Source organism: Sphaerodactylus townsendi, linkage group LG05, assembly GCF_021028975.2.
Source record: "Sphaerodactylus townsendi isolate TG3544 linkage group LG05, MPM_Stown_v2.3, whole genome shotgun sequence".
In the NCBI taxonomy this organism is placed as follows: Eukaryota; Metazoa; Chordata; class Lepidosauria; order Squamata; family Sphaerodactylidae; genus Sphaerodactylus; species Sphaerodactylus townsendi.
In genome coordinates this window covers 58,549,001-58,566,106 of record NC_059429.1, presented here as the reverse complement: position 1 = coordinate 58,566,106, position 17,106 = coordinate 58,549,001, and the positions used below count along the sequence as shown (strand labels likewise).

The window sequence follows — 17,106 nt, the reverse complement described above, 5'->3', positions numbered from 1 at the left end:
AAGAGGTCAATGCTAGGACAAAATATAAGGAAACAGAATGGTTTCCAATTTGCAAAAGTGTCAAACAAGGATGCATTTCATCTTCCAATCTGTTCCATTTTTATGCAGAACATATTATAAGGAAAACTGGATTAGATTTAGATGAAGGTGGAAGGAAAAATAATAATTTGAGGTATGCAGATGACAAACCTAATTGGTAAAAAATACTGAAGACTTGTAATGGCTACTGAGGAAGATTAAAGCAGAAAGTGCCAAAGCAAGATTACAGGCGAACATCATGAAGACGAAAGTAATGATTAGTGAGGAAATACAACTATAAGGTTAACAATGAAGAAACTGAAATTCTTAAAGATTTTCTATTTCTTGGCTCCATTATCAGTAAAAAGGCAGACTGCAGCTGAGAAATCAGAAGGAGATCAAGACTGAAAAGATACTTAAATTTTAGGATGTGTCACTGGTAACTCAGATCAAGATAATTCATGTCATGGCGTTCTCCATTACTACAGATGGATGTGAAAACAGGACAAAGAAGGCTGACAAGAAGAAAGTTGATTCATTTGAAATGTGGTGCGGGAAGAGAGTTTTACAGATATCGCGGACCACCAAAAACACTAATAAGAGGATCAAATCAAACTTGAACTTTCCCTACAAATTAAAACGACCAGATTAAGGATATGGTAGTTTGGTCACATTATGAAAAGACAAGTCCCTGCTAAAGACAATAATATTAAGAAAGTTGAAGGAAGCAGGAAAACAGGAAGACCCAATATGATATGAATTGACTCGGTCAAGGAAGCCACGGCCCTCACTTTGCAGGTTCTGAGTAAGGGCTGTTCACAATAGGTTGTTTTGGAGGTCATTAATTCATAGTCTCCCATAAATCAGAAGCAACTTGACAGCACATAACATACAGAGTCATACAAAGACACAACTTTGGTGCTGCTTTCACTATCTACGCAGGGATTAGCCAGGTTGTTACTTGGTATTGTGATGTCTGGCCTTGACCTGGATGTTCCAAGCTAGCCTGATCTCCCCAGATTTCAGAAACTAAGCAGTGTCAGCCCTGGTTAGTACATGGATGGGAAACCACCATGGAATGCCAGGGCTGTTGTGCAGAAGAAGACAATGGCAAATTCTACTGGGTTGCCATAAGTCAGTAATGACTTAATGACACTTTATATATAAACACACCCACACCCACAAACGGTGATGGGTGAACTGCAAAGGTCAACTACACCTGTAGGTGGCACTGTGTGTATTGTTTTCAAGGAAAGAATTTGATTCTTATTTGCTACAATTTTCTATGACTCTGGATTGTGTCCCTAACTGAGGAGGTGTGAAAAACAGGAAGGAGAGGGGTTAGCAAAGGAGGGAGAACAAAAGAGAAAGAGGAGAGACCAAGGAGGTATGAGATACAAAACTGGAGAAAATATGAGGCTAAGAAAAAAGGTAATTGGAAAAGAACAGAGGGATGTGAGAGGAAGGACAGACCATTTTTGCAGGAGAAGGATGTGCTGCGCAAGCACTGTGATTGGGATACTGGTATATGAATGCTACTATAGCTGCTACTGCCAGTTTATATGTGGAAAGTGCTCTGTTCTCTCATCCAATCTCAGGCTGCCACCTCCAAGTTGGGAAATTCCAGGAGATTTAGACGCAGAGCCTAGGGAAGGTGATATTTGGGGAGAGAACTGAGCAGAGGTGGAATGACAGTCCTCTCAAATGTTGTTTTCTCTAGGGTAACTGATTCTGGAAGAACTCCAGGGCCCAATGGAAGATTGGCAACTTTAAAATAACCTGTGATCACTACTATTCCCAGTTCATAAATGGGGAACTAAGGTGGGTGATAGTTGTATAAACAGTGTCAGAACTTCTACATAGGAGACCTGGCTTCAAGTCTGTTTCCAAGCATTGGTTGGCCCAAATCTACCTTCTTTTGAACATCAAATGCTGGTACTTGAGAGAAAATGCAGAGACATTGTCCATATGTTAAATGAAACACTACTGGAACATGAAAAACAACTTTTCAACTTAGGTTGAGCGATATCTGCTGCCAACTATACCTATGAAGACAGGAAGCTGCCGATAAGCTGCAAGCTTAGGCTGAAAGATGTTCTCCATTAGAACTCTCTCCATATAAAATAAATCTTGATAAAATTTTTCAGATTTCAATATAGCTTCTGAGCGGTCCTCTTCCTCTTCATGTATCCGGGAGAGAATTACACTTTCAAGATCCATGATAGAGCTCGATGTGAGGCTGGCTGAAAAAGCAAATGTTAGAAAGGGCATATTAGAAAGGGCATATTTTTGAGAAGGAATTCATAGAAGCAAGTTTTCTATAATCTTAGAGTCCTTCCTGTTTTATCTCATCTATTTTAAAGGTTTTTCTATTTGATATAACTATCCTGAGGAATTGGGGTTACAACTGACTCCAAAGGGGTATTAAAAATGCATACCTGTTTGCACCAATCTGTGCTACTTGTTCATATGCCAATGATAAATGGATTGTTTTCTCTGTGAAAACTCCATTCCATTGAATTTTTAATTTGAAGGTTTTACTAAATAGTCATTAGATTATTTAGACCCCCCAATTAAAGTGAATGGAGAAATAAAATGTTGCATATCCAGAATACAGTCAAATTGGTAAACTATTGGAGGTAATTTTTCCACTCAAAGTCCTAATAAGATAAATTGTTAGGAGATCTTTGATCAACTGCTCTTGGTATTTTTAAACACTCGTGGTAGCTGTCATGCAAGATTCAGATTCAGACTGGGGCTGCAGCACTGGGGGAAAACTCCTCCATCTCTGCAGAAATTTACCAGTAAAAACTAATGCATCTTTACGCTGTTATTGGTCCTAGAAAGGGAAGAAGACAAAGAGAGTGTAATTTCTATTGACAACATCATATTGGTGGGAGGATTAATCCTTGGACACTTTGTCATGGACTCTCTCCAAGCTACGAGCCACACGGCCACTTCTAGCAGAGGCGGAGCGAGGGGAAACTGCGCCCAGTGTGCATGCATACCCTGCAACCCTGCTGCAGTGCTGCCTGCCACACCCCCTTCACGGCCCAGCCACACCTCCACCACGGCTCCACCTGGGCATCATCCCCCCCCACCCTTGGGCTCTATGCCACTGACTTCTAGTCTTTAAAAAGCACCAAAAATGTAATCATAGTGCAACTGTCTACTTGGCCTTTACTCCTATACATGTGCTAGTGTTCAGTTATCATCAGTCTGCAATAACCCGTCTCTGTGAGTGAAACCTAGGCTCCTTCCGCACATGCAGAATAATGCACTTTCAAACTGCTTTCAATGCTCTTGGAAGCTATGCGGAATAGCAAAATCCACTTGCAAACAGTTGTGAAAGTGGTTTGAAAATGCATTATTCTGCATGTGTGGAAGGGGCTGGTGCAGGAGCTACGGTCATACATTTTAACTTACATGTAATCATGGCATGCAGGTTATATCTGTAATGTTACATGAAATTTAAATATTGTACAAAGAATTACCTTTGTCATTGCAAGATGAGGACGTGGTTTTATCATGTTCTTTTATAGCTGATTTACTGCTAGTCACAGGTATGCTAGTTTTTTCTGCAACTGCTACCTCCAAAGCATTAAAGGAGTCATATAAATCCCAGTTGGTAGCCATTATCTCTAGAAAAAAAGGGAGACTGTTAAGTAGTACCTTGTTCCTGTGTATTTATGTTACAAAAAATAAAGCTAAAAATAATTATTATAAAAAATAAAAATAATATAAAATAAAAATAATAATTATACTTTGCATCGCAAATATCAAGACTATTTTAACCAAATGTGTAAAGGAAATAATAAAATTCTTTAAATGCATGCATGACTTTCCATGGTTACAAATGGAACATTATGAAGCATGTGATCAGTGGAACTCTATCTATGCTAACATTCTAAACGGATGTCAGTGCTTCACAATTTCCTAAATTAATGAGAAAATGTGTAAGTACCACACCCTATCACATGGATTAAGTGTTCCTGTACAAACCTGTGCCGGGAATGTAGTTAATTATATCAGTCAGTCAATCTTTATTTGATCGCCATAGGCCATTCAAATTAAGGCAATAAGAAATCAGCAAATAAAACACATACCATTTAAGGCTAAATCTTATATACAAATGAAAGAACAAAACCTTAAAAGCTAAGAAATTTGTATAATATTGCAGATATCCTTTATATCCTTAGCCATTATACTACAACCTTTCTGCAATCTAAGTTTAGATGAGAGAAACATCAATGTGGCTACCTTGCGTCTGACATCCTCAAAGTCATCCGCCATTATAAAACACACTTTATTCTCCTTTATTCTCCTCAGTACCTGATAATTTTGCTAAAATATTTTTAAGATATAAATTCCGGATATGAGAATGCATAGGACAGTACAAGATACAATGCATTACATCTTCTATCTGATCTGAGCCACATTCATATATGTGTTTATCTTTTGGGCTCTAGTTATATCTTCCAAAGAGATAGTTTGATGGAAAAGATTGGACTCTTAGGCTTGTGAAAGCCTTTCTTAAATTTGAATTTGTTAAATTTGTGAGATAAAGAGCCTGATTATTATGTTTCTTAATTTTTGAAAACCAAGGGGAAAAATTTGTGCCAGCAGCACTCTCTATATCCTGTTGGGAGTTTTTATTAAATAACCAGTCTCTAATTCTACTTGACTCCCATGCCAAGATAGTTTCAAGAAATGGAATCTCATAGCTATTTATTAAGGCAGTTAAATGGTCCTACCAAGTTTTAACATGCTTTCTAGACCCTAGACAAAGTTTGGCTGGGTGTTCTTTAGGTAAGCCAGTCAGCCTTTTATAATAGAACAATAGCCTAAGATGAATTCTTGTTCTAATAGCTGGCACCCCTGTCTCCAGTCGCAACAAAGAAGCTGGAGTAGATTGGGGGAGACCAAGAATTTTCCTAAGAAATTTATTTTGGATTATTTCTAATTGCTTGATTAAACTTGATCTCCACCCCCAAATTTCTGCTCCATATAGTAACTGATCAATTATTTTACCATTATATATTTTAAGGATTGGGAGAACCAGTTGGCCACCTTTAGAGTAATAGAATTTTAGGAGTAAGTTTATAGAGCGCGTTGCAGTTACGACTTTTCCTTATTTGATCCCTCCAAGAAAGAGGCGCTTGAAAAGTAACTCCCAAGTATTTGAATAAAGAGGTTTGTTCAATTTTTTGGTCAGAAATTTGCCATTTATGTATTTTTACCTTCCTCCCAAATACTACTATTTTGGTTTTATTATAATTAATGTTTAATTTGTTTTCTTTACAATATATAGACAGTTTATTTAACATCCTACCTAACCTAATGTTAGTAAAAGACAGTACTATGATATCATTTGCATATAGCAGCAATGGTATCCTTCTCCCTTCCAACGAAGGGGGAAATAAATCTGGTGAATATAGACCCAATATTCAATCATTTATATAAAAATTAAACAGAAATGGTGCCAGAAAGTAGCCCTGTTTGACTCCTTTCAACAGTGGAAATTGATCTGTTAATAGACATTTAGGTCCTATTCGCAACCTAGTAATAAATTGTTCGAGTGAAGTTTTTTTAGAATATTTGGCTGTTTCTGCACGGTGGCGGAAGGGGTCGGGTCGGCGTAGATGATGCCCGTTCATGCGAACGGTCCCAGAACAGCCTGGGACGACGGCGCAGGGCTGCGCCGTCGTCAGGGCGACCTTCCTGTCCTGCGGCCCTCCGGCGAGTCACCGAGGCCAGGGAACACGCCCCCTGCCCTGCGCGACCGCTCCGGAGTCACAGGGCAGAGGGGGCGTGTCCCCAGGCCTCAGCGATGCGCCGGAGGGCCGCAGGACAGGTAGGTCGACGGGACATGGGGGGAGGGAGGGCGCCTTGGAGCCGCTGCCGTTTGCACGGCAGCAACTCCAAGCCACCGTTTTCCAAAAACCTCACTTCCCAAGCGAGGTCGGAAAACGGCAGCTTCGCGCCGGTCTGTGCAAATGGCTCCCTGGGGATGGCGTTTTTGCTGTCCCCAGGGCGCCATATTCCGCCCGTACGGAAGGGGCCTTTAATAATCTTCTTTCAATATTAATTTTTCCTAATTTTGTCCATAAAATTGATCTGCCTATAGAGTCAAAAGCTGTGGAAAGATCCACAAATGCTACATACAATTTTCCTTTACTGTGGGAAGTGTACTTTTGAATGAGATCGTGAAGAACTGAACATTGATCCAACAAGAAATGGACCAGGGGAGCCACACTGGCTTTCTGTGATGAAGGCAGACCTGTACAGAGTGTCCCACCATAGTTTTACAAATCATACCTGCTGAATGCTACCCTGCCTTGGGCCTCTCAAAGGACTGGAAGTTGTATCTCTGGTGAAACAACAATTCTATGCCTATAATGTCTCCCAGTATTTTCATAAGAAAACATTGCAGGCAGCTAGAAGGAATAAACATTTTCTATGTAGACTCTTCTGCCCAAACTATGGTAGGTTTGAAATGCGAGCTCACTTCACACATTTAATTTGAAAACTGAAAGGGCTGTGGTTTAAAGTATACTGAAAAAAATATTGGTTTAAAGTATAGTGAAAAAATGGCTTTGGTTATTTGCCCTGGCACAAAAGGAGCTCCAGTTTAGTCTATAGCTCCTTCCATACCTCTTTCAGTTATTTCCAAAACTTTTTTCCAAGCTATCATTTACCTTTGTCAGCCGTGCTAATTTTGTCACACTGCACCTCTTTAGTCTTCGGTGCTCCATTCAGTGTTTGCATCATTCTGTCAACATAGCGGTCATTGCCAACTCTGTTTTTACACAGTTCCCCATAAGCTACATTCCGTTTCCTTTGAAAAACAAAAGATAGATGTAGTTGGGTTTTTATTGTATCTTTCACAGATACAATAATGCTTTGGGGACTTATGTTTTTATTATAAATAAACTTGCATGTATAATCTCTTTTCAGAATTCAGTGATACAGATATAGACCCACCTGCTGTTTTTAAAAAGTTACAAACTGTCCACAACTAAACTTCTGAGTACTTTAGAACTATGAAGTGGTAGATCTAAAATGGGGCCTTTCTCAAATAACACTGTACAAGATGTTGCATTGCAGTTGCATGTCCTCTAGTCAAGGAATGAACCATTGCTTTCTGACACAGCAAATTTCAGGATTCCCTTCAGTGTCCAAATAATGTCATCCAAGATGCAGCTTTTTATCTTGCAGGCCCAGAAGGTTAACAGGATTGGGACCTGTAACCATATTACTACCAAATAAACACTGGTAAGAATTTGTGGATAGCAGAACTGTTCTTCACTTAGTCTTCACAGGATTTGAGGTCAGCTGTGGAAACAGGGTCTTTATAGTCAAAGCTACAGTGAATAAACTTCTGGATTCTTTTGTGATTAGTATATGAGATGCAGTTTCTTTAGGTTCAGTTTTTAATATTATAAACTAAAGTGGGCTATTCTGGAGTAGCAACATAAAAATATTTTAAATAAATAACAAACGCACGGGTGGTTTGGCTGCCACTAGCAACAAAAGTGCTACCATAAAGAAGCCTGGGATCCAAGAAATGCACTTCATGTCCTTGCAGTGTTTTAGAGGCTTCTGAAGCTTGACTCTTAGATAGGGTCCCAACGAGAGGTGGGATTCAAGCAGTTCGCAACGGTTCGCTAGAACCTGTAGCTAATTTTTTTCTAGTTCACAGGACCGGTTGTTACCAGCCTAGCTTATCTGCCCCTCCCTTAAAACCCAGGCTCTTAAAGGGAAAGGACCTTTCTCTTTAAGAGGACCTTTCCTCTTAATAGGGCCTTTCCATTTAAGAGCCCTAAGGGAGGGATGAGGGCCAGGCTGGAAAGTGGAGCATACCAGGTGGGAGGGAGGAGGAGGAGGGAGGGAGGGAGGGAGACCTCCAGGCCCTGCCGGCTGCCTGAGACTGATGCAGAGCCTCTGAAAGTGAGTGGGACTGGGAAAAGGAGTGGCTAAGCCTCTAAGGGTGCGACCCAGGCTGTTGGGCGCCCAGCATAGGCCTTCCCTCTCCCCCACCCACTCCCAAAGGCCAGCTGGGGCCCTGGGGGCCCTTGGAAGTCTTCCCTCTTCCCCCACCCACACCAAAAGGCCAGCTGGGCCCTTGGGGAGCTGGCAGAGGCCTTCCTTCTCCCCCTACCCACCCCAAAAGGCCAGCTGGGCCCTTGGGGCCAGCAGAGGCCTTCCCTCCCCCCCCACCACAAAAAGCCATCTGGGCCCTTGAGGGCCTGGCCGTGGCCTTCCATTCCCTCACCACCCCATTTCCCCCACCCCTAGCTTCCCCTTGCCTCCCTCCTCTTCCCCCTAGCTCAGGGGTAGGGAACCTGCGGCTCGAGAGCCGCATGCAGCTCTTCTGCCCTTGCACTGCGGCTCCACGAGCCTCGAGCTTCGCTAGTCTCATCTCTCTGCCTGCCTCTGCAGGCAGCAGGGCAGGCGCACTCAACTGCCCAGCAGTCAAGTATTGGCTGCGCTGGCTTCCTCTCTCGGCCAGTCTCTATTGGAGCAGGTCGATCGCTCTTCAAGCACCAGCAAGGTCACGAGTCCACTGGCCCTCTATCTCTTGCTCCAGCCCTGCAGGTACAGCAGGCTGACTATCCATGCTAGCTTCTCAGAATGAGCAGAGTAAAAGGTAAAAAAACCCAATATATACAGTGTTATCTTTATTTTAAATGTCAAAAATTATTTGCGGCTCCAAGTGTTTTCTTTTCCCGTGGAAAACGGGTCCAAATGGCTCTTTGAGTGTTAAAGGTTCCCTACCCCTGCCCTAGCTCTTATAACATAATCTAGTTTTGTGCACCTCTTGTTTTGTTCTTATTTAAGTATTTACTGTGTCAAATAATATACTACCTTTCGGTATATTTTTATACTTAAAACGGTCATTAGGGCAGCAAATTGGTTGTTAAATTATTCAAATCCCACCACTGGAAGTTTGGAAACAGTTGTTAAATTATTTAAATCCCGCCACTGGTCCCAACATTCTCTATAAAAATTAGGAGGGATCTTAGGGCACATGTCTGGCTAGACGAGCCTGACAGCAGTGAAGGTCCAGAAGGTGATGGAGATACCATGCTTGGAGTAAACCAGTGTTGGGATTACTTTAGACCCTACTGTCTCTTCTTCTGCAAAATGCCATCCTCTTCCACGGAATATTGCATGTACACTTTTTAGCAATTCAAGGCATATTGCTCATTTGTACATCAAACTGAATTTTGCAACTGATGGTATACATAACAAGCAACAGCCAACACAACTGTCTAACGCACATTTTGTGAGTCATGGTAAATGCAACATTTCATGTTTTTGTGTACATGTCTTATACATGTAAATGGCTGGATGAAGACATTCTTGCAGCATGAAGTACCTAGCAGAATTGGGAGAAAGTGCAGGATGGAAGCCAGCAGAGGGAGCAATTGTGATGCTACAAGTCAGCTCTGTTTGATACTTCATTACTAAATGACCAATGAGGGTCTGATTTACATAGACCAACCCTGGTGGCCTATTCAATTAATGATGTAGATTTCAATTAGTCCAACACACCATTGTTTCCATAATTAATGAGGCCTCAGACTATACAACCATTCCAAAAACTTATTTTTACCATGCATTTTCTTTATATAAGATCCTGACCTCTTAAAATCAAATCTGTGTTCCAAACTTGTCAAAAACTTAGAGTTGAGCAGCCAAATTTTAAAAATCCATGCATTACATTTCTTAAACTATAATCCTAAACAGATTTACTGAGGATTAAGTTCAATTCAGCTCAATAGGTCCTGCGACTTAGTAAACATGTTTAGGAATGGGCTGCATTTTTTTTCTTTCAGAGAAAATGAGCAGAATCTCCCCTAAGGCTCTGATAATTTCCCTGAATTTGTGCTAAAGTGATAACCTTGTGAGCCTTAATTTAAAACCTAGAAAACATGGATAAAATGCCATGATGGGAGAGGACTATGAGGAAAGTCACCTCAAATTTCTTTGAAAGCTACAGCTGCAAAGCATTATAGCTGCAAAGGGGGTAAAGGTTATGCCTACATCATTGTGCAGAAGACAGGCCTACCTTGCTTTGTCAGCTTCTTCAGCTTCTGAAGATACCATGATAGTTGGCATGTCAAATATCCAAATGGTTTCCGTCTCTGTGAGATAAATATCAACAACCTTTTCCAGTTCTTCTTTTGCCACTGGTTCCTGCATTTCCTCTCGCCTGACTTGAACATCTGCCAGATGAATACACCATGTGAAGAACATGAGTCAGCAGTAGGGATGTCAACCTCCAGATGGGCCTTGGGGATTGAAATTACAGCTCATCAATAGACTACAGAGATCAGTTTTCCTGGAGAAAAATGGCCGCTTAAGAGGATGAACTCTGTGGCATTGTACTCCACAGAGGTCCTTGTTCTTCCCAGGATCCACCTCCAAATCTCCAGGAGTTTAACATACTGGATCTGGAAACCCTACACCGCCCGCCCCCCCCAATCCCCTGCCAGTGGCCAAGGGGGACTTAACAACCCTAGCTAGCAGTAGACATGCGTCTCTATAACATGTAGTTAGGTCCTGGGCATCAAATGATTTTGATAATTTTAGGAACAAGACTGTGTTGAAAAAAATCGAAAGATAATGTAATTGTGTTCAAATTTACCTAATAAACTACTAATTGTTTCTCGTCTAGATCCAGGTTCTACTATTTCTTCTGCCAATGATTCTGTAGAAGTGGTTGACTTAGTAAAACTGATACTACCATAAGTCCTGCAGTTTGACCAAAAAAAAAAGTTAGCATGCAATATTACTATTTATTTATTTTACAATCCAATGGTCCAGCAAATCATGCATCGTTAGCATGGATTAGAACCAAAAAAACCCCAAAGAATGTATGCTAATGCATTTGTGACAAGAATACCTGATGTAAATTAATACACTCATACAGCACCAGAGCTACCACTGTAAATCACTTCTGCATAATTAAGAATCTCTATGTCTGCAGAAATTCACAGGAAGGTTAAAAAAGTTATATGGTCCTCCTGTGTCTGTTTCATCTAAGGACTGAAGTGAGGTTCTCATGGTTGTACTTCATGTTGAAATCATCAGAGAGAAAAGAGACATATCCTTAATAGCCAAGATTTGCACCTGCCAAAAGGGTTTAACGTAGGGGAGAATTCAGGCATGCGATCCCCCACGTTCATTTTGAAGTAGCACAGTTTCACAATGATTATGTTATATTCTTCTTAACATTTTCTTAGCTGTTTGAAAAAGTGAGCCTGTCTACTTAGAAATAAGTCCATTTATTCAATGGGGTTCACCCCTTGATAAGTGTTTGTAGGATTGATAACACATAGTAACTAGCAGCACTACTGCCACATCTCCCTAGGAAAGTAGATGCAGCTCTACCATATATCTTTAGTATGTGATAAAGCTTATCTATGTGAGAAGTGTGTTCACTTTGAGACCCTGATTATGCAGGAATATTTTCATCTGCAACCTTACCATTTCAAGAATAGTACCAAAGAGAAAGACCACAAATAATGGATCATATATGTGTATGCCTATGAACAAACACACACATACACACACACAAAGCTGAGAAAAATTAACCTCCCCCTTCCTCTGTCCTATGGCCCCAATCCTAAATGGAGCTTTCACAGCTTCTATATAACAGTTTTAAAAACTGTGCTGAAGATCTGCTGATGGGTTTTTCAATATCTCATCTACCAATAGTTTGACCCTGAATTTTGGCTCTGAAAAAACTCCCATGTCATATGATCCAAGCAGGACACTGCAAACAATTAATACTATGCACTGGGGGGAAAGATTAAAAAAAATGTTTATAACATCTTCCTAGAACATCCAGTGCAGCATAGACAGGTCCTTTGTGACTGAGATATAGCGTATATATTTTCTTAACCAATAAACAAATAAATGGGCTTGTACAATGTGGATCTAGACTCTAATTCCTGCTCAGTTGTAATGTTCATTGATATCACTATTTCTCAATCTTTCGGCTTTGTTGTGACAAAATAAGGCATTCCCATATATGTAGGCCTTTGTTTCTTGCAGTAAGGGCAGAAAACAAATGTGAAAAATAAGACAATGGTAGTTGGGGAGGGGAGCAGAATAAGGGCAATAATACTTGTACAAACATAAAATATTAATGATTACCCAAGGAACTCTGGGTTTTCCTTGAATTCACCAAGCAGAAAGGCGTCCAGAGGAGTCATTTCAAGTAAGACATATTGTGGTGTCTTGTGCCATTGGAGCTGAATTCCAGTAACATGTACATCTATCACCAGAGGTATAGGTGATTGTTATTTTAGCTGCAATTGACTAACAAGGCTACCCCCTGGATTTGTCAGTATAAAAGGGATAGTCTGTAGAATTAGCTTCATAAACATATAGATTATAACTTCACTTCCTATTAACTGTTCTGAAGAGATTAACCTATGTGTTTTCAAAGTTTTATGGCATGTTAAAGACTAATGAATTTACTGCAACAGAAGCTTTTGTGACCTTAAGCCGCAATAAATGTATTACTCTTTTAGGTGTCTTGGATACAGTCTAGGATACACACAGTTCAATCCAATGCAGAGTTCATCCAGTCTGAGTCCAGTGGGTTCAGTGAGTTTAGATGAGCAACTCTGTATAGAACTGCATTGTAAATGTACCCCAACATACAGCAATATCCATCAAGCCCTCTGAACCTTCTGCATATTGCCTTTCTAAAGGTCCATATTGCGCTGGCCAGACAGATTGCAGGGGATTCTGTGTTGTACCTGGAGAATGGTCCTGCTAAGCTAATACTAGTTCCAGATGGTTGATGTACAGAGAAGGAAGATAAGAAGTCTGTTTGAGTCACCCCAACAAAATCATGCGCTGATAAGATTTTGCTTTGTCTTTGTGAGACAGAACCTGCTTCTGGGCAGTAAAGGGGACGAGGTGTCACATCTTTTCCTTGCTCATCTAAAACCTGCAGAAGCAATAGAATAACAACATTATACTAAACAAGCCATCTTCTGCTCTCCCCCGCCCCCCAATACCAGAAGGAATGAGAAGGTAAATCAATTCAATAAGAGGAAAGCTGAATATCTTCACATAAATAAGTCCCATTGGATTTCATGAGACATATTTCTCAGGATTTTTTGGCTATGACACACTTGCTTGGGAACTCAGCTTCTCTACATATCTGAAGTTTTTGATGAAGCAGGATAATATATTTTTATTTCATCAAGCCTCTGTGGATGGTTATGAGGTGGGAGCTATTTGAATACGATTCTGATTAGTATATTTTTTAAAAAGGTTATTCTATTGATTTGTTTCAACATTGTATTGCCATCTGAATTCTTGTGCTGGCCTTTTTGCAAACAACTTTGCAGGCCATTAACTGTTGCAAATAACTACTGCTCCAAGTAAATGGTAAATTTTAAGTAATAATTCCCTTCCCCTACAGAATGAGCAAATTGGCTAGTCAGCATGTGAATTATGAGGTTTTATTGATTGATTTCTTTATTTACATTTATATACCTCCCCTTCACTCATGCCTTTTGTGCTGATTCTATATTTCTATGCTGGGCATAGGCTTAGCCATAATTCCGTTTTTTAAAAAAATACAAACTTTTTCCTTAATGATATTTACTGTATCTGTTTGACTGCTGAATGTTACATTTAAAGAAATTCAGGCCACTTGAAAATAGGATTCATTTGACCAATTTCAAATTATTGTAGTGTAACTATGACCCTCTTTTATGTAGCAAAAATAGATGCCAGATAGATTCTCTGGTGTGGCATTATTTTAAATACTGCAGTATAGAACAAAATGCTACTCTGTTTGCTGAGACCTTGCCAGGAAAGACTTCAGTAACCTTTGTCCCCCTTAGAAGTCTGTCTCATTACCTGGACAAAATGTTTGCTGCTTGCAAATGATGCCTTGTCCACATTCTTCCCATCTGAAGTCAGAATGCTCCTTCGAGGCACCGTTCCCACTTTGCTAGCTTGCATAGTGCTGGTGTAACTCATTCGCCTAATCGAAGATGATGATGATGTTGCCTTCTTTGTCACTTCTTTGTCTTTTGCACCCCTGGTTTGATAAAATAATGTCTGTCTGAGGTTATGCTGTACATCAGTGGCTTCAAAGTGGAATAGCATTACATTGCACTAGCAGATGCCTATTACAAATTTCTGCAGTTGGGATGAGAAATACTCACAGTGATGTGTAGAGAGAAATACTCACAGTGAAATATAATGAAGGAAAGGAAAGAGTTCTTTTCAGCAAACACCAGAATCTGGAGATTGTATAGGGTCACACATTCTCTTTTAAGTGTCAACACTCTCCTTTAATGGATAGAATCTCTGTAACCTGACAGGGAGGCCATGAGTGGGGCCAGGCGGGGGGCACGGGGGCCAGAGGCATATCTAGGAAAAACGGAGCCCGGGGCAAAAACTGTATGCTTTAGAGGGCTGATGTCATCAGATCTCAGAAACTAAGCAGGGCTGGTATTTTGAAGGGAGACTTCTGAGAACAACTCTGCAGAGGACGGGAAACAATCTCTACAAATGGCAAACCACTTGCTTTGAAAGTCCCTTGCTGGGTTGCCGTGAGTTGACTACAACTTAACATCACTTTACACCCACACATACACAAGCGCGCGCATGCGCGCTTTAGAGGAGTCAGATGTTTATGAGTTAGTAAAATAAAACAAAGTTGAATGTCACCCCGCCACATGTCTGCCCATGCTGGCTCGGCAGGGGCGAGCCCAGCTCTGCGCCTGGCTTCATCTACATGCGGCAGCATCAGGGAGGTTCCACGGGGTGCCACTTCTGCCCCCACCTCTATCGCAGTACCAGTGTCTGCCATGAGCTGTGGCTCTGTCCCCGGCCCCTTTCTGGGCGGTTGGCTAGCCAGGGAGAAGCCTCGAAGTTGCTATATCATCAGGGCTGGTCAGACTCCAGGTGGGTGATGCCCTCCGAGCAAGGATGGGGTGGGGGTTGTTGGCCCCAGCCCCAGACATTAGGTGACCCAGCATTTTGCTTTCATGACCTGGCACCATTTGGAAAATGCTGAGTTAGTGGATAAATCAATATCACTCAGTTGTGAAACATATCACCTGGACTGCTGTACCAGCCATTTTAGCGTCTCTTTGGGGATTTAGTAGGGAAATTTTCATTGATGCTAGATTTTTATTTCTATGCCACTTTCTTTTTTGAAAAATAGGCTGTTAGATTGCATTATCTAGAAAATGTTTTAAATGGAATGGTAAACATGACTTATTCTGCACAACATAAATAAAGTGTCTTGAGGAAGTTAAAAAAACATTTTGCGGAGGAGTTCTGTGCAGCTTTTTCCACCAAAACATCTTCAGGATATTTTATTTCAACTCAACCCATTTTATTTTGAAAACGCTAAACTAGCAATCTTTTTTCCTGAGTTGTTTTGAAAACATTTCTTGCTTGCTTTGCAGAAAGAGGAAACATTTTATTTTTCCAGCCTGACTTATAAGCTTTCACTTTCATTTTCTTCGCAGTTCAAGCACACCATTTTCTGTCACTTCAGGGATCCTTTGTGCTACCTGCCATTTGCTGGGTGTTTCCCATGGATGTTTCCTCAGCTGGCATTGTGGCCACCCCCTATATCAGTGTTTACGCTAATAAAGTTAGTTGTGCCTGGTGATTAATGCAAATGTGTTGTCTTCAAAGCTACGGAGACTCCATATGAGAATTGGTGCCAGGCAAAACTGAGTTTATTCATGTACTTTAAACACTGAAATAGTGAGCAGTTGCAATGCCAGCTGAGGAAACGTCTAAGGGAAACACTCAGCAAATGGGTGAGCGGCATGGAGAATTCCTGAAGTGGTAGACCATGAGAGAGTTGTTGGCATCTGGAAAAGTTATTAGGGGTGATCTACAAATCCCCAGTGCAAGATTGTTGTTTTGAACTAGGGAGTAGGAAGTAAGGAATAGATCCCTTCCTATATGAGACATTCAACAGGTGATTATAAGGATGGGGTGTTTGTATTGGAGAGATGGGTTCAGTGCAATCAAAAGGTATCTTCCTTATTTCTTCAGTACATAATTTAAAGAGTATCTTAGTAACATATTTATTGATAATGTAATATTTGTTTGAGAACTTGAACTTTGTTGCAGCCTACAGTGAGCTTTAACACCAATGTGATAAAAATAGTGTAATAAAAATAAAGCAAAGTATGGAACTAAGAAAATAAAATAAAAATTGCTACTTCTTTATTTATTTATTATATTTATATACCGCCCTCCCCAAAGGCTCAGAGATGTAATTGGGGACTTCTTAAGTTTCTGTATGATAAACCTATTACAAAGCTTACTAATCCATTTCTGAGTATGTTGCCTGAGCCACTGTAGCACCCACATTTTAAAATGAGATTGAAAGACAAGACAACAATTAGAATCTCAGGCTTCAGATAAAACTAAAATTCAGAGCAACCTCTCTCATCTCACATTCTAGCTGAGAGAATATTTACTAAGAATTACAGTAACATGTAAGAAAGAAAACTTAGCATCTCTCTCTCTCTCTCTCTCTCTCTCTCTCTCTCTCTCTCTCTCTCTCTCTGGACCAACCAAAATATCACAAAACACTGAGTAAACTTTTAAGTTTTAGGACACACTTCCTGTGTTCCATTTAAATTATGTTTTGGGGTTTGTTCGAGGAAACTATGCACTTTATAGGAAATTAAAAAAGAACACATGATGAATTACAGACTTCATTGGGGTGCACTGGGTAAAAAAAAGGTTTCAAGATTCACACACAGACCCCTTCCGCACGGGCAGAATATGGCGCCCTGGGGACGGCAAAAACGCCATCCCCAGGGAGCCATTTGCACAGGGGGCGCAGCTGCTGCACAGCCGCGCCGCCCTCGCGCCTCCCGACCGGCGCGAAGCTGGCGTTTTCAAACCTTGCTCGGCAAGCGAGGTCTACCGGAAACGCTGGCTGGGAGCCGCTGCAGTGCGAACGGCAGCAGCTTCCAGGCGCCTTCCCCCCCCCCCCACTGGGCGACTCACCAGTCCTGCGGCCCTCCGGCACGTCGCCGAGGCCTGGGTACATGCCCCCTTTGC

At 41.1% G+C, this 17,106-nt stretch overlaps 1 protein-coding gene across 5 annotated transcripts in view; it reads right to left on the bottom strand.

Annotated features, from left to right (window-relative positions):
- DNAI4 (dynein axonemal intermediate chain 4) overlaps positions 1-17,106 on the bottom strand; it is a 66,913-nt gene that overhangs the window by 30,530 nt on the left and 19,277 nt on the right. For 4 of the 5 annotated variants that reach the window (XR_007244686.1, XM_048498910.1, XM_048498911.1 and 1 more), the window contains exons 3-9: positions 13,915-14,098; positions 12,798-12,991; positions 10,673-10,779; positions 10,094-10,250; positions 6,717-6,856; positions 3,513-3,659; positions 2,064-2,261 (exon numbers count right to left, since the gene is read on the bottom strand). Coding sequence is in view for 4 of the 5 variants with exons in the window: in XM_048498910.1 (XP_048354867.1) it covers positions 2,064-2,261; positions 3,513-3,659; positions 6,717-6,856; positions 10,094-10,250; positions 10,673-10,779; positions 12,798-12,991; positions 13,915-14,098 (1,127 nt within the window). In the remaining variant the exon portion in view is untranslated. Of the gene's footprint in view, positions 1-2,063; positions 2,262-3,512; positions 3,660-6,716; positions 6,857-10,093; positions 10,251-10,672; positions 10,780-12,186; positions 12,298-12,797; positions 12,992-13,914; positions 14,099-17,106 lie in introns of those variants that run through there. The other variant, XM_048498912.1, reaches the window with a different exon arrangement.